Raw genomic sequence first — 22,500 nt, 5'->3', positions numbered from 1 at the left:
TCCGAGCATTGTGTTTTATCATCGAATAGTTCATATTCAAATATCAGAGGATTGGTTTGATCTAGTTTCCTCCATGTTTATAAATACACATAATTAACTGGAGTCGAGGGAGTGTCCTACATACCAACCTACATGCACACATATATATAAAGATTCCTGTGTGTGTATGCGTATGTGCATACATAAACACACACACACACACATATATATATTGTTATTACTTATTATATCCTTATGACAACGGAGTTATCAGAAGGAATAATATCCACAACAACTCCATTCAGATATTTCTGATGATTGCTGCATTTGCCTCTGTATTTATACCACGAAACCATTTGGTAATTTGGTTATCTAGGGACTATAATATTCTTTCTACGATAAGCACAAGGCCTGCAATTTTGTGGCTGGGGGCTTGTCGATTACATCCACCTTATTGCTCGGCTGGTACTTAATTCATCGACCCCGAAATAATGAAAGGCAAAATCGTCCTCGAAATTTTGAACTCATAACATGAAAACAGAACCCCCTGTAACTATAGGGTCGAGTAATACGCAGTATTACTATATCGCAAGGTTTTGTGATTTGCCAATCTGACAGAAACGGGATGATTCAATATGTATGATATCCCCATTCTTCTGTGTTAATATGTATATATATACATATATGTTTACACACACACACACACACACATGTATATATACATTTGTGTGGGTGGAGATGTAAAGAAAGAACGAGAGGGACATTTAACACACTCCTATCCCTATTAAAGCTTAACCACACTGCTTCGAATGGAGAACATTTTAAGGGAGATAAATAGTAGTAAAACTAACTACGTTTGCGCAGTATTAGAGGTTGGGAGGTATACAAGCAGATCTATTTAAAAATTGTATTTATCAGAACATGATAGAATTCCATTACGATGTAGCAAAATTCCTAAAAGGTTCAGAATATTCTCTTCTGAAAATCATTTTCTATAAAGGACGTGTCAAGGAATAAAATATTTCCAATACCTACAATTTCAGATATATCTACTATAATTTCCAGTCATATTTAGAATGCTTATCCAGCTAAATCTTTCATGTCAAATATAACTGGTATTTTACTCAGCAATATTTTGCAGCTTCGCAATACCTAGCGACTTTCGCCACAACACTTATGTGACAATACCGTTTGCCAGTTATTGCTAGTATATCACTTATATCTTGGAGCTTGTAATCTATGTATTGCAGTTGAGCTACATATAGTAGATTTATCCATATCTTGTATGTCATCTCTTCAAACATATCATCTAAATCTATCATAGTATGTCATCTATCCAGTATAACATCTATATCTAGTAAATCCTCTAAATCTATTATGCCATTTATATATTGTATATCATCTATATATTGTATGCCATCTCTTTCTCCTCTGTCAGCTGTATGTAATCTGTTTGCCCAATACATTTTATTATATCATGTTTGCTTAATGATTCAAATTTATATCTAGAATATCATCTAAACATTCTCGAACCACATCCTACCTAATTTTATTTGATATCTGTTATTTCTAATTGTCATTTTCTCATTTCTCCTCTCTAATAAATCTACTGCAGTATGTGTTACAGAGTGGTGGGAATGGCTTACATTCATAACCCCCCTCTCTCTCTCTCTCTGTAACTAACTTTACTTCTTTCTACTACCATATTCATGTTTGAATTTGTATGAAGATGTCTATGATCGCATGTGAAGGTGCAATAGGAGAAGGTTAAATCTTCTCTTATTCATCTTCCCTCTCATTTCTACTCAGGCATAAGACAATTGAGATGCTTTTGGCTTTAGCGATTACCTGATGACCTCCTTATCAATGGATTATTCGGTTTTCGTCAATACACAGCGAATGAGACAGACCCAAAGACATACAGAAATATTAAAATGTATTGAAATGAAAATGAAATAGTTATCCTCTATCACATGGCTTATAAACTCAAGAAAAGATTATTATTATTATTATTATTATTGTTGTTGTTGTTGTTGTTGTTGTTGTTCTTCTTCTTCTTCTTCTTCTTCTTCTTCTTCTTCTTCTTCTTATTATTATTATTATTATTATTATTATTATTATTATTATTATTATTATTATTATTATTATTCATAGCACAGTGTAGGTAAAACGCTTCGGAGCCTTTAGTCATCTGTCAAGTCACAGGAAGTACCTCAGACAGATAATACTTTCCTTACGATGTGCGCTATGCCCTTCAAGGCTGCTTTTTGCAAGACATCAATCTTGCATGGGATTTCCAGTTGCTTTAAGAAGTCTTGAAGTTTCAATGGGATTGAGCCCAACGCTCCGATCTCCACTGGTATCACTTTTACATTACCCTCTCGCATTCCAAACAATCTTGCCATTTCCACTTTTATTTCGGAGTATTGGTGGTTTTTTTCAACCCCTTTACTCACAATATTGTAGTCATTTGGTATGGCTGCATCAATGATCTGACAGTATTTGTCTCTCTTATTCAATATGACAATATCCGGCCGACGGTGTTCGACAACACGATCCGTCTGAAAATCATAGTCCCAGAGTCTCGTTACTTTTCCATCTTCCTGCATAACTTTACTTGGTACATGCTCATACCAGTTCTCTGTTACTTCATATTGGTATTTATGGCATAAAAGCCAATGAAGATACGCACACACTTTATCGTGGCGGTGCTCGTATTCCTTTTCTGCTCGGCTCTCACATCCACTTATCAAGTGGGTCACATTTCCACACCCTTTCCACAGTCTTCATTTCAGGGTGTCAGAAGTTGTATAGATATTATACTTCACTGAATTGGTAGCGAGAGCCTGGTCTTCTGCAGCAATGATCAGGCTCTCAGTGGTACGCTTCAATTCACCTCGCTCCAGCCATGCCCACGATGCTGTATTAACCTTAACGTCCTGTTTATTCCTTTCAAACTGTCCATGCATTCTCATTTAAAGAAGGTATTCTTTTCTCTTCTCCTCAGCTCTTTGGGTTATCCCACTCCTCCTCCTCCTCCTCCTCCTCCTCCTCCACTTCCTCCTCCACTTCCTCCTCCACTTCCTCCTCCACTTCCTCCTCCTCCTCCACTTCCTCCTCCACTTCCTCCTCCACTTCCTCCTCCACTTCCTCCTCCACTTCCTCCTCCACTTCCTCCTCCTCCTCCACTTCCTCCTCCTCCACTTCCTCCTCCTCCACTTCCTCCTCCTCCACTTCCTCCTCCTCCACTTCCTCCTCCTCCACTTTGTCCCCTCCCCTCCCCTCCCCTCCCCTCCCCTCCCCCGCTCTCCCCTCCTACTCCCACTCCTCCCACTCCTCCCACTCCTCCTCATCCTCATCCTCCCCTCAACTCCATCCTCCCCTCCCCTCCTCTCCTCCCCTCCTCTCCTCCCCTCCTCCTCCTCCTCCCCATCCTCCTCCTCCACTTCCTCCTCTTCCTCCACTTCCTCCTCTTCCTCCACTTCCTCCTCCTCCTCCACTTCCTCCTCCTCCTCCACTTCCTCCTCCTCCACTTCCTCCTCCTCCACTTCCTCCTCCTCCACTTCCTCCTCCTTCACTTCCTCCTCCTCCACTTCCTCCTCCTCCCACTCCTCCCACTCCTCCCACTCCTCGTCATCCTCATCCTCCCCTCATCTCCCCCTCCCCCTCCCCCCCTCACACCCTCCTCCTCCCCCTCCTCCTCCTCCTCCTCCTCCTCCTCCTCTTCATCATCATCATCATCATCATCATCATCATATGCAAACTCACAGCTTACTGTTCTGGGTTTGATGGAAAGTGTCAGTTGTCCACAGCCAGCAAGGTGACACTTGTTTGCTGTTTATACTTCAAGAACCCTTGCGTCCCAAGAATTCTTGCGTTCCAAGAATTCTTGCGTTCCAAGCAATGCTGTTTTCTTTTAGGTGTTCTACCTTCACACTTTTACCAATCGTTTTCGGTCATATTGGTAGTTGAGTGCTAATACATCCAAATGCACCAATTACTATTGGTATCACCTCTACTCTCTTCATTGACCACACCCTTCGTATTTCCTACTTCAAATAGTCATGGTTGTTTAACTATTATTATTATTATTATTATTATTATTATTATTATTATTATTATTATTATTATTAATTTATGTTTGACTTTTGCTTTGCATTTGTACAAGTTGGATCCAAGTCTCACCCAGAGACCTCAAGAGACCACAAGTTAGAAGTTCATGTAGGTGTTATGCCTAGGGTACCATATATTTGGATTTGTACAGTTTTGTTCAAGTGAAGGTTTAAGAAACCATAAGAAAATTATGTTTGTTTTAAAAATTTGAGATCACATAGACAGTATTTTATGTAAGATATGGGCAGTTCCCATGAGCACTATCTTTTGAACTTCAGCCATTTTGGGGTTTCCTGGTATCTGAGCTAGGTAGTAATCAGCCCGTTTCGCTGTCATTCCCAGGGCACCTATGACAATAGGTATTGTTTTCGTCTTCAGATTCCACATTTTGCTAATTTCTATTTCAAGATCTTTATATTTGCTCAGTTTTTGGTAGGTCTTGACAGATACGTTTATATCGATTGGGACAGTCATATCAATGAGGAGGCATGATTTTTGTCTGAAGTATTTCAGTATGATGTCTGGCCTATTTGCGTCTATCTTTCTGTGAGTTTGAATGGTGAAGTTCCAGAGGAGTGCAATGTGATCATTTTCAATTACTGGGGGTGGTTTGTGTTCCCATTAGTTTTTACCATGGGGCAAGTCCAGGTTTTTGCATATTACCCAGTGAATATATTGCGCAGCTCTATCATGCCTGTTGAGATACTCTGTAGTTGCAAGCAGACTGCACGTAGATACAACATGATCGATGGTCTCATTTTGTTGTTGGCATATACGACATAATGGGGAGCTGCCGTTTTTTAATATGTTGGCCTGGTAGTTCTTTGTAGGTAGGCATTGATCTTGGGCTGCTATGATAAACCTCTGTTTCTGATTTCAAGCCAGAGGCCATTAACCATTGGTGGGTAAGGGCTTTGTCAATATCTGCATTATTCGCTCTCTTTGGGTATTTGCCATTGAGAGGTTTTCCATGCTATTTTTCAGTCATAATAGCTAAGGCAGCAATTTTAGCACGGGTTTTCAAGCGCTTAACTTTTTCTGCAGGTGTTTCTAGTTCGTCTAATTCTTGAATTTGTTGCAATTGGAATTCACTTAGATATTCCTTTGCCTGTTTTATTACTGAGCAAGATGCTTTCTTGCTTTCATATTTTAAGACAAGTTTTAGCATCCAGTCCTCAGAGTTTTTCAGATAGGTGTCTAGGCCAGTTGTGGCTACCTTCATTGATAATGCCAGCTGTAGAAGTCCTCGGCCTCCCTCTTTTCTTGGCAGATAAAGACGTTCTATATCTGCTTTAGGGTGGTGCATTCTATGCATTGTCAACAGTTTTCGTATTTTTCTGTCAACATTACATATTTCAGCAATTGACCAGTTAACGATGTTGAAACTGTAAGTCACGACTGGTATGGCTAGAGCATTGATCGCTTTGATCCTGTTTCTCGCGTTCAGCTCTGTCTTCAGTATTGCTCTCACCCTGCGATAACATTCTCTTCTGATCCTTTCCCTCATCACTGAGTGCTTGATATTGTCCCCTTCAATTACCCCTAGGTATTTGTAGCTCTCCGCTGGTTCTAACTCTTTTATGACATTTTGCTGGTCAAGATTCACATTAGATGTATTTGTCATTTTTCCTTTGATAAAGGTAGCTTTTGCACATTTATCAAGGCCAAATTGCATCCTGATGTCATCACTGAATTGTTTAACAATCGTTAGTAGGCCTTTGAGTTGTTGGTCATTTTTTGCAAAGAGCTTTAAATCATCCATGTAAATGAGATGATTTATATTTTTATCAAATATTTTATAACCATACTGTGCATCATTGAGCAATTTTGAGAGCGGTATTAGGGCTAGACAGAACAGGAGTGGTGATAGTGAGTCACCCTGGAAAATGCCACATGAAATTCTTACATCTCCAGCATTTAGAGATTCATTGTCATTGTTCAACATCAGTGTGGTTCTCCATGATCTCATACTTACAGAAAAAAAGTTTCGCAGAGTAGGAGCTATTTTATACATTTCCAGACATTTCCTAATCCAGCTATGTGGTAGGCTATCAAAGGCCTTTTTATAGTCTATCCAGGCTATTGACAAGTTTTTGTGTCGCTTGTGACAATCTTCTAAGATCATGTTATTGATGAGTAACTGATCTTTACAACCATAAGATCCACGTTTACATCCCTTTTGCTCATTAGGGAATATGCTACTTTCTGTTAAAAAACTATAGGTGTACTCGGTTAGGACAGATGTTAGCGTCTTATACATTGTTGTTAAGCAGGTTATGGGGCGGTAATTTTTTGGTTCGTTTGTTTCTTCATTTTTTGGAAGCAGGAATGTTAAACCATTAACTAGCCAAGAGGGCATCAAACTAGGATTTTGCAAAACATCGTTGTAAAGTTTTGTTAGCAGTTCATGGCTTTCTGGGAAGGCATTCAACCAGAAGTTAGGAATTTTATCCTTTCCTGGAGACTTCCATTTGCTTGACCTCCTGAGAGCAGATCTTATATCTTCTACCTTGACCCCCTCCCACTTTTGCTCTTCTAAGGAGTCTAGGTCTGTAGATATTCTATCAATCCAAGGGTCCTTTTCATTGTGTGTTTTATCTTCTGCCCAGATTTTCTTCTTCTTCTTCTTCTTCTTCTTCTTCTTCTTCTTCTTCTTCTTCTTCTTCTTCTTCTTCTTCTTCTTCTTCTTCTTCTTCTTCTTCTTCTTCATCTTCTTCTTCTTCTTCTTCATCTTCTTCTTCTTCTTTTTCTTCTTCTTCTTCTTCTTCTTCTTCTTCTTCTTCTTCTTCTTCTTCTTCTTATTATTATTATTATTATTATTATTATTATTATTATTATTATTATTATTATTGATGTTGTTGTTGTTGTTGTTGATGAGGTTTTGCTGTTGCTCTTTTTTGAAAAACACTGAAAATATTCAAATTGATATATCAAAAATGAATATTAATTTTCCCCTTCTTAATTAGGAATATTACTATACATGTCTGTGCCACTGAAGCTATAAAATGTACAACACTGTAATCTGTCAGTTTCTGCGCTGGTACGTCTCTAGCTTTAAAACCAATTGCTACATAGAATAAACTCGACCTTCTTAGCGCCAAAACCACCGATCTGAATGAGTTTTCTCAGATACAGAAGCGCAAGATCCCTACCACCAAATTCCCGACTCTACAGTGTCCCTAAACTACGGTAAAATAGAACCGTTTCAAGTGGCTAGTAATCTTATTTAAAGGTACTTTATTATTCAATATGTAAGCTAAAAGAGAATAGAACCTTAATGCTCCCACTTTCTACTAGAAAGCATTTCACATTATTGATGTTATTAACAACACTTAGAAAAATGAATTTCATAACGTTTATATACCTGCTCAAAATTCATAATCTTTGTTTCTTGTCAAATCACATAGGAATTTCTCTGTTGATCTGAAACGCATTCAGAGTTCTCTTTATTGTTACAGCTATCTCCGACATAATAACCTTATGCGGTGTGGATGTCACTTGCCAGCCTTCGTAAATCATGTTAAAAAAGTCTATAACAGAACTGTGAATGTCTATGGCACGTGTCTGGAAAGTTCAGAGGAACAAATACCTATACTGAATTATACGCAATGTCAAAGTTAGTAAAATTCTCGTTTCTTCTTTTCTTTTATTATTAACACTAAGAAAATACGGGTTCTTCTCTGAAGCTTACAATATAATGTCTTATGAAACGGAAACTATAGATAAAGATATGCGAAATAAACGTTTTAGCATTCGCACGCTTTACATTCACATCTTCTCTCTAATGAACTTATACATTCAACTGTATCACACACACCATCAACGGCACACACACACGTGCACACACACACAAACATACATATGCAAGTATTCACAACAGCGTACACATGGATGAATGTACACTTCCATGTACTCACACTTATGCTCACAGACATACTCTCTAACCCTCTCTCTCACGTACATTCTCACTCAGAACTACATAACCATAGAACAAAAACAAATGAGTCATTGAAGCGGTTACGAATGACAACAAAAAGTCGCTAACAACCATAACTGGTTGATAGGTTTACCAAACGGATAATCAAACATTCATTTAGTTAATTCGTTAACAAATTGTTAACAAAGTGACGAATAATAAAGTGAACTAGAACCAGTACGTGTGTATATTATTGGCTTAATGACCCTCCCGAGATACAAAAAATGTTCCAGCATTCGATCCTCAGCCAAACACACAATCTTCAGTTTGGTTTTCGTGCCCATCATCACCTATGGTCATGAATGTTAGCTAACGACTGAAAGAGTCTGATCGCAAATAGAAGCGGCCGAAAAGGGACTCCTCCAAAAAAACTGGAGTAATTTTACGCGACACAGTGTGTACATTGGAGATGACGGAGTCTCTCCAGATCGAGTCGGTACTTTTCCTTATTGTGCCATTACACTTCCGGTAATACGGACATGCGATTAGGATGTCACATGAGAAAATCGCAAGATCGATTCTTTAAAATGATGCAAAACATCAGGGAATGAAGGGGTAGACCAGAAAGGGATGGCTATAAAATATTCATAGCCTCCGTTGGTCATGCTTGAGCATTCAATCAATAAGTGTACTGGCAGTTGCTTCTGATAGGACCCTATGCAGGAGGTACCCGAGGCACCAGATGTCCTCATGACCATCCCAGGAATAATGAGCGTTGAAGATGGTAGAAGGATGGATATATAAAGAGTGTCGGTATTAAATATAACGATTTTATGTCCCATTATATTAAGGAAAACTTAGTGCATTGGTAAACAGTGAAAGGTATTGGAGAGTATAAATATAAATTTGTAGCTGAGAAAAAGCTGATATGGCGGATTGGAAGCCATGTAAATATTCTTTTCTACTCTAGGCACAAGGCCCGAAATGTTTGGGGAGGGGGCCAGTCAGTTATATCGACCTCAGTACGCAACTGATATCCCGAAAGGATGAAAAGCAAAGACGACCTCGGCGGAATTTGAACTCAGAATGTAAAGACAGATGAAATACTGCTAGGCATTGCGCCCGGCGTGCTAACGTTTCTGCCAGCTTGCTGCATTGAAAGCCATCTAAATATTGGAAAAGAGTTACCTGTATTCATCATAATTCATGACGGTTACCAAAATTCAGACGCCATCACTGCTGTTCAATGCTCTGTGAACACTGTAAAGGCAGCAAGACGTGACATGGACAGTCGCAGCAGAATCTATAGGATAAAACTCGAATACGAGAGAAAAGTTGCTTCAGAAGATCAAATACCAAGACAAGATAAAAACGGCAAAATGCAGGCAATTCAGTAACGTAAAATGTCTGAAGATGATGGCACACTTCATGAAGGTCAAATAATGTAGACGGTACAAGCAAAGGGTTTGTACACATGTGTTAAGTGAGAGACAGAAAATGGCTGCCGAAAGAAGGAGAGAAGAGCAAAAGTGGTTTTATTCGAAGAAGAGTGAACATGAATGGAAAGAGAGAGAAGAAGGTTGCGGTATGTGTGCGTATATGGGAGGTAAACTGTTTCAGTTAGTAGCAGCCAAGCAGTAGTGATTGGTAAATGGAGGAGGAGGAGAGAGAAGTGAGTGATTTATAGATACAAAGCAAAGCAGGGACAAAGTTGTGTGTGTGAGTGTGTAATAAAGTGTGAAGAGAGTAACTGTGCTACCAAAATGAGATATGTAGGTAGAAACTGTGGTCTAGCGTGTGAAGTTTGCATAAAGTGTAAATGTTGGCGTAGGGACAATTAATGTGTGGATGTGGGTCGGTAAGAGTGATGCTACGGAGGAGAGAGGAAGCAAACGAAGTAGAGAGGTAAAGTATATTTTTAGCGCTTAACCAGGAAGACGGTCAATGCTCATGATAATTCCAAAGGCTGCTGTGATTGGTTGGAGGAAAGTAGGAAGATATCCTGAAATCAAAGACATGCCTTGATTGTTTACAACAGAGAAGACTCCGGCATAAACAGCGAAGGTTCCAAATGACAGAAGTAAAATGGGGTTCGATTAAGCACATCACTCAAGAAAATATACGTGTCAGTATGTATATGTATGTACACACGCGGACACATTCATTCACACATTTTCACATACGGACATACATACATACATACATACATGCATACATACGTACATACATACGTACATACATACTTACATCCATACACACATACATACTCATGGATGCTAGAAGCCCTTCAAGTTACTTAATTTCTAGTGAGCATAATCAAAGCCATAGCTGACCTGATTTCATTGTGGGCCACCATCATGAAATTAAACACAAAGAGTAACTATTATCACTGACAGAATACAATATCGCAAAGGCATATTCCAAGGGGACAACCTCGTTGTGATATTGTTTATACTTTCTGTAAACCCCATGTCATTCATGTTAGGGATATCTCATTGGTTCACAAGGAAACAGAAATACCAAAATTGAACACTGTTTCTGTGTGGATAACTTAAAACTTTATGCAAAGAATATGGATGAGATGAAAAAGAGCCCCGACCAAGTTACAACATTCTCAAAAAATGTAGGTTTGGAGATTGTTCAGGATAAATGTTATATGGTTGTGAAAAGGGGTAAAACTGTAAACCAGACTAGCAACATCACCATCAATGACTGTTTCCCCTATATCTGAAGAGGAATGTTACAGATATCTAGGAGTGGATGAAAATATATCTCACAACAGCACCTGTAACAAAACAAGTGTTTTTTTACAGGTGCCATTGTGTTACAGGTGCCATTAAGTTACAGGTGTCATTACAGTATAAACAAAGAACATTACAGCTCAATAAATAAAATTTGGACCTCAGAAATCTATGCATTCAATGAAACATTGGCCCACAACGTGTTTTCTGAGCAAGTACTCATACTAACATTTGGGCTGTTTTATTGGACGCCTGATGAGATCCGAGCTATTTATGTGAAAACCCAGAAAATACTGTCAAGTACATCAGAATACTAAAAGGCGAAGTAGCTTTCATGCTTCTCTCAGTTGAATTTGTGACAATTGAAACATTTCCAAATGAACATAAAAATAGTTTTATAGTCTTTGTTAATAATTTGGTTTATATGTCTAACATGTATTGATTCCATTGCAAACACGTATTAATTCTTTTACATCAGAAAGACAATATTTCCTGTTATTGCTATGCATTGCATTATTTGTTTTATAAATACAGATATTTACTTGTATTCTGTAGATTACTCGTTATTTCAAAGGAATTTACAGTGTCAAACATGTTCAGGAATGATGTGCAATGATTCAGAAGTGGAAAGCTGTCCAGGATCAGAGGTAAACTGGAATATTACTTTCTTCCTTTCCGTTAAAATATATCGACAGCCGTCACTCGAAAACCATTAAGACCACATTGTACTATGCTTTCGCTAGTTTATTTTTATGTGCCTGCGTAGACATACAGACCCTATCGGTCTTCTTATTCACGACTCAATGGGACAACAAGGATGTGACGATTGAAGAGGGGAATAGATGAACATCACTAGGCTGGGACACATTTCACTTGATTGGACTGGAACAAAGGGAAATGAAGTGCCTTGTTCAAGGACACAGCGTTCTACCCTGTCCAGGAATCCCTATTCAAGAAACGAACACACGAACTTAGAGTGACCTTTCTCCGACAAACATGGCTGTCATTAGAGTAGGATGTATGAATGATTGTGGCCAGGAGTCATCTTGGAATCAAAGTTCTTTGCAGAATGACCTCGAGTCACTAGTCTTAGAGGGGGTAACTGGAAGTCGGTCGTTGCTCTACCAGCTCGCAGAGATTACAGGGAGCTGATTAATGAATAAGTTAAGAAGCAAATGACAGTTTTCCTTCGTATGGTGGCCATAGCAAAAGAGGTTGTTTGATAGACAAGGTTATGAAATGTTCGAAACGGATTAAATCTTCCCTCACATCAAAAAGTATAAGTTCTCCAGAACATAATGGATGGGGGTAATATTATTTCAACTGGAAAAGGTGAAAGCTATACGATTAAACGCAGCTAAAACGCAAATTAAAATTGTCAGGCATATCTCTGAATACACAGTTGTACATTGGTTAAAGAAACACAAGAGAAACAAAGACACCGGTAATAACACAGATCAATGCTTCACATAATCTGATATACGAGAATATAGGAGAATAGAGCGTGACATAAGAGCATGGCTGCATTCTGTTGTCTGTTTTATTGTCTGTCCTGCTTTCAATTCTTTCTGTTTTCTTGAAGCTGAGTTAGCTTATTTAAAGATTCATTCATTTGCAATCACCGACTCCATTGCCTTTTTTTAAGACGCCAGTCTACCGACACTATCATTGGTTATTTTTTCATGACATCCTCACTCAGTTTGAGAAATCCAATTTTCTTTCTAAAAATTTTTGGAGATTGAACGAAACGAGTTTCAATTTCAAATTAAGGCACAACACATCTTATTTCTAACTTCAATATCTACATTTTCATTGTTTTTATTGTTGTTAGGTGTTTGCGATTATCAATTGCGTTTTGGTGATGGATTCTTTTCTTTAAATATTCTTCTCCACTTCTGATATTTTTCGTTTTCAGAATGTCCCTTATTAAGTTAACAACTCTGTTGGGGGTCCGATGATACAGTTAGATCTTGGCTATTATCTCTCCAATTTTTATACTAGTATATCGTATTTTCATATACGTTATACATGCAAAATAAAACGAAGTTTCTCTTGTGTTCATTTTATGTATTTTCTGTTTTATTTGCTTGGACTGAGGAGTTCAATCTGACAATTTTATTTCATTATCATCTTTGGGTAGGGGCATATTAGTTTCTGTTGTTGGTGAGTTTTACACGCGTGATCTTTCGTAAATTTTATATGAATAATTCCTCTTGTGCATTCCTCCAGTAAGAAAAAAAATTGGCGAATTTATACATTTTTATTGGGCTAATTTGACCTATTTTAAGTTTGGCGACGAGTAACAGTGCGATGTAGTTTGCATATAGACCGTATCCGATGGCCATATCTACATTTGATCAGAGGGCTTTGGATACTAAGCATTCAAAACATTATTTTTTAATGATAAATAGCAATAAACTTTTCAAAAGTTTACCTCTGCTGTTAACTTTCAACAATTCGCCAAGTCGTTTTCGGTTTCATTTATTGCTTTTGGATATTTTAAAGCAATGATTAAACTTTCTTGCAAGGTAAACATCCCTAGTGTTGCTGTTTCTGTTGTTTTTGTTGTTGTAATTAGCAATAATCGTACTAATAAATATTTTGGTTGTAGTGTATAATTTTGATATCTATTATTACAGCCAGTATGCCGATTGGCATTATCAACGAACGGTGTTAAACTGAAGACTGAAAAGTCTTGCAGCACATACAGAAAATGTGTTGAAGCTATGAGAAACAATACCCTTACATGCAATAAATGGACCAAAAGCAGGTTTTGTGTTGGTTGTTGCGTCGGACACTTATGTAACAAGAATGATTTCATAGGTAAGTGTTATTCATTGTCTAATATAACACCATCAGATTTATTACAAATTGATAATTAATAAGAACATTGTATAATAGTTAATATAAGGGAAATAGTTTGATGTGTGTATACGTGTGTGCATGTGTGTATATATATGTGTGTGTGTATGCACATGCTGGCGTGCACACACACACATACGTATCTGAATGTATATATATATATATATACATTTATATATACACACACACACACACACACACACACACACACATATATATATATATATATATATATATATGTACTTCCTTCTGTTACTACTATATTCCTCTCTTCCTCTCTTTCTCTCATTGCTCACTTATTCTTCTACTTCCTCCCTTTGTTTCTGCCTCTACCACTCTCTCTCTCTCTCTCTCTCCCTTACCCCTGCATGGTCACATGCTTCCGGTCACTAATCCTTTTCTTCCTTGGCTATCGCCGAGCAAACACGCGAACTTACTTCGTCCCCACTTTCAAGTTCGTGCCTCACAGCGTTCATATACACATATTTTTTTACGTCTGGCCGTATAGCCTTTTCCGTTTGCTTTCCTGTCTTGTATTTTGTCCGCCACTACATTCCTCCATGGCACAGGTTTAATTTGTGTATACAAATTTAATTTGTGGTCCATGGGAAGAGCCGTTTTAACGATGCGTCCTGCCCAACTCTTCGAAACGCCGGTGTTAAAACGGGGGTAGCTGATGAAAGAAAATGTTCTCTATGTGGCTTGTGTGTTTTCTGTACTCTGGTTATTATTATTTTTTTGTCTACGTTTTGTTTGCAATGTCTTGTACCCAGATATGCACCTATATATACAGGTGGACGTAGGTATGCATATGCCTGTACGTATATATGCATATACTCATTTATTATTTGTTTATATATATATATATATCAAAAACGAATTCGAATTCGTATTAGAAGGGCTAAATGTCCTCTTGGGGAATAGCTTCTTTGTCTTCAGAGACAACTCCTATAATTCTTTGGCATGAAAGTATAGAAAGATTTAAAGGATTTGAAGCTCTTATAAATGGACTTGATATAAACATTCAATTTACGATGGAATATAGCCATCAACAACTTCCATTCCTCGACATCCTCATTAAGAAATACAACATCAAAATAAAAACAGATATATATTATAAGCCCACGGACTCCAAGCAATATCTACTGTTTATCTCATGCCACCCCAGACACTCTAGAGTGAATATCCCTTCAACGTAGCAAAAAGGATTTGTACTATAGTCTCTAATACAAACACCAGGGACACGAATTGATATAGGCTTTGAATGTGCCCTACAACTCAACATCCCCGAACTCAGACATGCCAAATTAAAGAAGGATTTACAGCCAAAGCCCTATCATACATCTCCACACATAACTCCCTTAACAATAAAGCTTTCGACACAATCCTCCAGAACATTTACCAACTAAGAATGGATCACAGAATGAATTTTATCCTCCAAGCGCACACCATCATAAACAGCAAAAGACAACCAAAATCTATGAAATGTTTCATAATACAAGCTCAAGTACATTCAACATCATACTGTAGCCGTCAGTAAAAAGTGCAAGAGACCTAACTGTGGCATATGCGTGAAACTAATTGAGGGAGAGGAGTTCTCTTTCAAATAGATTCAATGATTTACAGTGAAAAACAACATCACATTTGCTTCGGAAAACCTAATATATGCATTAACTTGCTCAGGGTGTCGACAACAATACATAGGCCAAACCCAAAATAGTCTACACCAGATGAATACCCTACACAGATCCCAGATTAAAATTCGGGAATACAGAAAAAATAGCATTCAGTGAACACATTGACATTTGCACCACTAATGAACAACCCAACTCAGAATTTTTCCTTCTATAAATTCAGGGACGATGCAACTTGTAGTCAGCTCATTAGCAAAGAGTCATATTGTATCGCAAAATATAAACCCCTTTTGTATGCGTCCACCCCAAATGACACTACTACAAACGCCTTAGAATAATACCTACACAAACAGTAAAAACGATATATTAAGAACTGTCATTGCCTGTGGATTTATTCAGGAGAATTCTAATCACTATTATTATAAACACAACAGGTTACTTTTAGGTCAATTGATAATTTAAGAGGATTCCACAACAAACTACGACTGTCATACCACGCACGTATTCTTCTTCTTCTTCTTCTTCTTCTTCTTCTTCTACTTCTTCTTTTTCTTCTTCTTCTTCTTCTTCTTCTTCTTCTTCTTCTTCTTCTCCTCCTCCTCCTCCTCCTCCTCCTTCTCCTCCTCTTCCTTCTTCTTCTTCTTCTTCTTCTTCTTCTTCTTCTTCTTCTTCTTCTTCTTCTTCTTCTTCTTCTTCTTGTACGTCTCCTTCTTCAGCTAATGCTTAAACAATCAAAACCAAGAACTCGCATCCCTCATATCAAATATTCTTTTAGATCTACTACTACCTACCTACCGAGCTTTCATAAAAGTAAAAGAGACAGAGATAGACAGAAAGAAGGAAAATGTCCCACGTATTTGAAAACTATGGAAATATTTTTTTTTTTAAATTCATTTAATTTTTCCACAATTTAATTGTTTCCCATGCTTTACTCTAAACTTGATAAAGTTGCAAAGACTGAAACCGGTACTAAAATGTTCTTCATGATAAAATTATTTTAGAACTTTCTACCTTGTCTTATTTTCCCTATACATATCAACTCGTGTGTTACTTTTCAACGTTCTACACGCGCGCGCGCGCACACACACACACACACACGCACACACACACGCACACATAATCAAGTACAAGTAAAACCGGTTCGTCTATTGGAATGGAGCACCTTCCTAGACACGGTGCTGATATCCAGGACGAATTAAAATTAATAAAAGTTCTGTACCTTTCACGCACCAACACCACTTCCATGCAGCCCATGAATCAACAGGTGATTTTTAAAATTAAGAAATTGTACACCAAAAACCAGTTTCGTCACCGAAAATACAAATCTAACTCTTCGTGAGTTTTGGAAGGAGCTCTACAACATTGTTAACCGCTTGAAAATTATCGATATGGCCTGGCAGGGTGTAACAAGGAGAACGCTGAATTCTGCATGATGGAAGCTGTGACCTGACTGCGAATGCGAAAGAGACTTCGAGGGGTTTGAATCTGAGGCGCATGTAGTTAAAGAGATAGTGTCTCTCGGCAAGTCCATGGGCCTCGATGGAAACATTAACATTGACGATGAAAACATTAACAATCTCGTCGAAGAACCCATAGAAGAGCTGACGACAAATAAATTCCTGCAGCTTCAGGAGCAGCAGCATTCGAATGTGGCAGAATAGATTGGTTCCGCAGAGGGGGACATTGTAACGGGGAATGCTATCTCTACGAGTGACATAAAGGTAGTATTGGAAAAGTGGCAGTCTTCCTTTTCTCTTGGACTTTACTCTTCTGCTAACTCTTTCTGAAGAATAGCTTTGTCGAAACGTTAAACTTTCCTTCCCTGAGCGTCCTGTAATAGGATGCATGGACCACGTCCACGCGTTGTTGTTTTTACATATATTTATATATATAGTATTTTGAAGTGTATATGTGATCATGAACGTGCATTTATGTTTACGTATGTGAGTTTTACGTGTAACTATGACGTGTTTCTCATTTACAAACGCAATGATTATTCTGTATATCAATCCATAGGCTGGACCAACTCCTTCGTATTTCGTTTGATTTTTAAAGAGTTCAACGAATATACAATCCCTGCTGAAAGCGTATCAAGAGCCGTGAGTAGATATCTGACCTTTCTCTATTTCTCCACACACACACACAAACACAAACACACACATGCACTGACCACACGCATACATGCATACACACACTCACGCACACACACACACACGCACAAACACACACGCACACGTGCATGTTTTATAGAAGAAATGGAAAACGTCAAATAAATAGTGAGCTCAATGCCTTTAGTAGATAGTGATATCGATTTTGTTAAATGATAAAAGGTATTTTAAAGTTTAACCTGATCAGCTTAAACACATAAATACATACATATGTAAATCCATGTTAAATTCAAATATATAGATCAGTATTATATGCGTATGTATTTATTACTTAATTCCCTACATAATCTGCGGTGAGCTGGAAATATCGTTTGTACGCCGGGAAAAATGCTTAGCGGTATTTCATCCCTCTTTATGTTTTGAGTTCAAATTCTACGCTGCCCACTTTGCTTTTCATCCCTTCGAGGTTGATAAAATGAGTTCCAGTTAAACACTTGTGTTAATTTGAGGGTTTTTACTGCACCTCTGTATGAGTATTTCAGACTGTACTCCACTGCCAATTTTTGCTGAACAAGTTTGGTTGCTTAGGCTCATCAAACCAGTATACTCTCGAGGTAAAAACGGCCTCCACATCAGACAGGGGTTGGTAGAGAGAGTATGATGAGACCTTCGTCCTGCAGTGGACTAAACTTCGGCAATCTCATGCAATCCATATGTTCATAATTTGTATGCATGTAAGTATATATAGACTTTTATACAGACATGTAAATTAACTGAGACATGAACGTGCAGTAGACCGTAGTTTTAAGAATGCGAATTAATTGTGTTTGGGTTTCATGAAATTTAGACAATCAACTCCATTTACTGATAGTAAACTATTACATAATGAAATTTTTCTAACTCACTGAATTTTTGCTGGTCAATGAAAATACTATTCTGTCCACTATTTTCTGTTTAAATGAAGTTCACAAAATGAACGACATCATTTATATATTCCGTGATATAATTTCCAATTCTGACAGTAAATAAAATCCCATTATTCACTAATCTTGTGTTTACACACACACACAAACGCATTAATATACATACACACACACACACACACACGTACGCGCGGACACGCGCACACACATATGTACATATGTAACTACACACGTACATTTGGTAATATTTTCATTGTCTCTACTTTTCTGTTTTACTTTCTGACAAAGAGCTATGTTCGGAACGTTAAAGACCCCCTTATTTCCCCCACTTTATCGAGCGTCGAGCTAATATATACCATGCGCATATGCTCTTGTTCCTTGTTATCGTTTTTTTTAATGATTTACACTTCAAATTTTACAATTCGATTTCGCTATAAATATATATATATAAATATATATATTTATATATATATATATATATATATATATATATATATATATATATATGTGTGTGTGTGTGTGTGTGTGTGTGTGTGTGTGTGTGTGTTACAGATAAGAAAATAATTTTATTCTCGAACGCATGATGATGTTAATGATATAGCATGAACAGGATAAAAACTATCGATATTTTGCAGAAAAAATTGTCAGTGACCAGTCATGAAACTCGAACTCACATCCCTGTGGTTACGCGACTTATAAAGCTAGATTTATATACCTTAAATTTGCAGCAGAATTTGTCGTTCGGGAAGTTTAGCTTAATGGTAAAGCCCTTGACGCGTAATCACAGGGATGTGAGTTTGAGTCTCATAGCTAGCCGCAAAATATGGATATTTCATCCTGTTCATGCTATATTATTAGCATTATCCAGCGTTTGAGAATTAAATTATTACCTCATCTGTATCTTTCAATATATCTCAAGGCTTCTAAAGCAAATTTGTTTCTTGAATTTAATGTATGCATATATATATATATATATATATACACATCCGGCTTTTGCAGATGGAGCATGAGTTATTAACCGTAACCGGAACATTCAGAGTTGAATATTGTGGGTAAGCAAAAGTTTCTAACGCATTTATTCAAATTTTATTTGCTTTGTTTCTAAACATTCCATTATATCGTATGTATTATATGTCACAATAGTCAACAGTGTTGTACTTGTGGCCCACAATATACTAATTCATACATTCAATGAAATGCTTAAGTGTTTTATCAATGTTTTATTATACAAAGGACAAAGAAACCCATCTAGAGATACAGAGAGAACTGTATATATATATATATATATATATATATATATATATATATATATATATATATATATATATATATATATATATATATATATATATATATATATATAACAGCGTGTGTATTGTTGGCGATTTTCTTTCACCGTCTTCCCTTCTTTGGAATTTTTCTATTTCTGATGAAGAGCGACAAGAGTGCAGTGAGCACCATGATTGTTAGAAATATTAGTCATAGACTTCTTAGTCATAAAAAAAACACATGGTCTCTTTGCATTGACGGGGGGGGGACAACATTCCCCACCGTAACCGAGATGGATTAGATTAGCATACTAACTACTTACAGGAAGTTAATACTCATCAGCAATGCTCACTCTATTTCAGCTGGTGGAGGCTAACTCCCGCCTGTCTGTATTATTGAGAATGCCATAGGAATCAGTGATTGATTTCACAAAATGGCAATGTGAAAATTATAAAATAATTAAGGTGGCTAACACGCAATTTAAAACTTAGCAGGAGATTATATATATATATATGTATATATATATATGTATATATATATATATATATATATATATATATATATCTATATTATTTTATATAGATATATATATATGTGTGTGTGTATGCATATACGTATATATATACACATGCACACACACATACACACACATATATATATATATATGTGTGTGTGTGTGTATATACACACATTTATATAATAATTGAATCAAAAGAATTAATTTCTTGAAGTTTGCAAAATCAAATAAAAAGTTACCGATTTTTCTATCTTCGAATGCATTGTTTATTTTAATTTAAATATTTTTTGTTTTTCATCCTTTCGGGGTCGATAAATTAAGTGCCAGTGGCGTACTGGAGTCGATGTAATGGACTAACCCCTCCCCAAAAGTTTCAGGCCTTGTGCTTAGAGTAGAAAAATATGTATTTAATTTGTTTATCTGCGTAATCCAATCAACATGATTCCTCTTAAAGCCTTTCTTTACCTTGTGGAAAAAAATTTCGAATATTTTTTTTTAGCACCACTAGGTGTTTTCTCTAGAGAGTGTTTCTGGATGTCATATGTGAAAAATATATGTATATATATGTATATTTTACGGCACTCCTTCGGTGTATGTGTGTATGTGCGTTTGCGTGTGTGACGGGTGTGTATGTGTGTAGTGATTTCATTGATTTCTAACAGGCGGATTCGTTTATGTTTTGGAGTTGTGGTTTAATTGGCTTTAATGTCGCCTATATTTATTTTGTTTCTTTTCTACTCTAGGCACAAGGACCGAAATTTTTGGGGAGGGGTCTAGTCGATTAGATCGACTCCATTACGCAACTGGTATTTAATTTATCGAATCCGAAAAGATGAAAGGTAAAGTCGACCTCGGTGGAATTTGAGCTCAGAACGTAAAGGCAGATGAAATACTGCTAAGTATTTCGCCAGACGTGTTAACGTTTTATATTTCTTTACTGCCCACAAGGGGCTATACAGAGAGGGAACAAACAGATTAAGCCGATTATATCGACCGCAGTGCGTAACTGCTACTTAATTAATCGACCCCAAAAGGATGAAAGGTAAAGTCTACCTCAGTGGAATTTGAACTCAGAACGTAACGGCAGACTAAATACCGTAAGGCATATCTCAGGGCGTGTTAACGTTTCTGCCAATTCACCACCTTATTGATACCTGTAATTAACAAGGTATAATAACAGCCATACTAATGTCAAGAAACTATGTTTTATACACATCAGTGTTGGTACATTGGTATCCATTATCGGTAATTGGAAGTTTGGCTGGTCAGTCAATTGTCAATTTTATCGAAAAGGTGCAATTTAGATTACTGGTATTACAACAAAATTATCTTTAAAACCAATTAGATTACCTTGGTCTACAAAAAAATTCTGTTGACATACATACATACATACATGCATACCGAATTACATGTATCTATTTTTTTTTTGCTCAAACAGAAATGAAATATTTGCTATTTACTGTACAGTGTTTAGCAAAATGACTAAAAGTCAACTGCGGCGCAATATCTCCCAAGTTTTCAACAAATCCCAGGAATTGCGTAATTTAGGAGTTCAACAAAGTCACATAGAATTCATTGATGAAAGTAAGTATGGTGTTTCTTATTGTTTTTATCACCATTACCGCCATAATTAGCTTCATCAATCACCATTACCATCCTCTTCGTCACTGTCATCATCATCAACCACAGTAGATAATACCATAGGACACGCACGCCCTCGCGCACACACACTGACTCTCTCTCTCTCTCTCTCTCTCTCTCTCTCTATCATACATACAACTATTTATTTACATTTTCTCGAAGCTTGGATAATTTCAATAAATCAGCATTTTATTTTGCACTTTTCGTTTCTTGTCCCAACTGAACTGTTTGTGTTTGCTCAGCTTCTATTTAATTATACCAATTAACCAAGGGCAAAAATGTTTTTTACTTATTTTGTATAGAAGTAGAAGATGCAGACTCTACAGGGCAGAAACATTCACACAATTCCAGAACTTCCTTTAATTGAAACAGGAAAATTACTTAATGCTGCAAATAATTTTTGTCAGTGAAAATTCATTTTCTACGAAGTGGTCATGTTAATTTTTTAATTAGGAACGGTAGATACACACACAGCTTATACGCTTTAACCCATGTCTAAGATTAACAAATCATATCCCATTTCCGAACAATGATCTAATTTTGTTGACTTCGTTTCCATTCATTACATTTTACCACCGCCAAATCAATATAAAGTCTATCTATTTCCAGAATAAATGAGGTTATGCGCTTCCGGTCAGTATGTCTAAGAAGTGGTCAATATTGATGAAATGCAGCAATAGGGGCCGCGAAACAGACAGTTGCTTCCTTAGTAATATCTCGTAACCACTTATATATTGCTCAAGAAAATATAAACATATATATACATATACGCACACGGGTCTATTTCAGGATGGTCA

The 22,500-nt window shown here is 37.0% G+C and overlaps 1 protein-coding gene and 1 pseudogene across 2 annotated transcripts in view; one reads left to right on the top strand and one right to left on the bottom strand.

The window, feature by feature from the left end:
- The window catches only part of LOC106877465 (uncharacterized), a 68,988-nt gene extending 49,656 nt beyond the window's left edge, over positions 1 to 19,332 (top strand). Inside the window, exons 15-19 of the mRNA XM_089346156.1 lie at positions 7,551 to 7,708; positions 11,305 to 11,396; positions 13,389 to 13,572; positions 17,262 to 17,344; positions 19,276 to 19,332. Coding sequence (XP_089202282.1) covers positions 7,551 to 7,708; positions 11,305 to 11,396; positions 13,389 to 13,572; positions 17,262 to 17,344; positions 19,276 to 19,332 — 574 coding nt within the window. The remainder of the gene's footprint in view (positions 1 to 7,550; positions 7,709 to 11,304; positions 11,397 to 13,388; positions 13,573 to 17,261; positions 17,345 to 19,275) is intronic.
- LOC128251273 (acyl-coenzyme A amino acid N-acyltransferase 1-like) overlaps positions 1 to 22,500 on the bottom strand; it is a 128,766-nt pseudogene that overhangs the window by 80,470 nt on the left and 25,796 nt on the right. The gene's annotated exons all lie outside the window — the stretch shown is intronic.

This window comes from Octopus bimaculoides, chromosome 30 (assembly GCF_046866305.1).
Source record: "Octopus bimaculoides isolate indiv1 chromosome 30, ASM4686630v1, whole genome shotgun sequence".
Lineage (NCBI taxonomy): Eukaryota > Metazoa > Mollusca > Cephalopoda > Octopoda > Octopodidae > Octopus > Octopus bimaculoides.
This window is presented reverse-complemented; position numbering and strand designations above follow the sequence as displayed.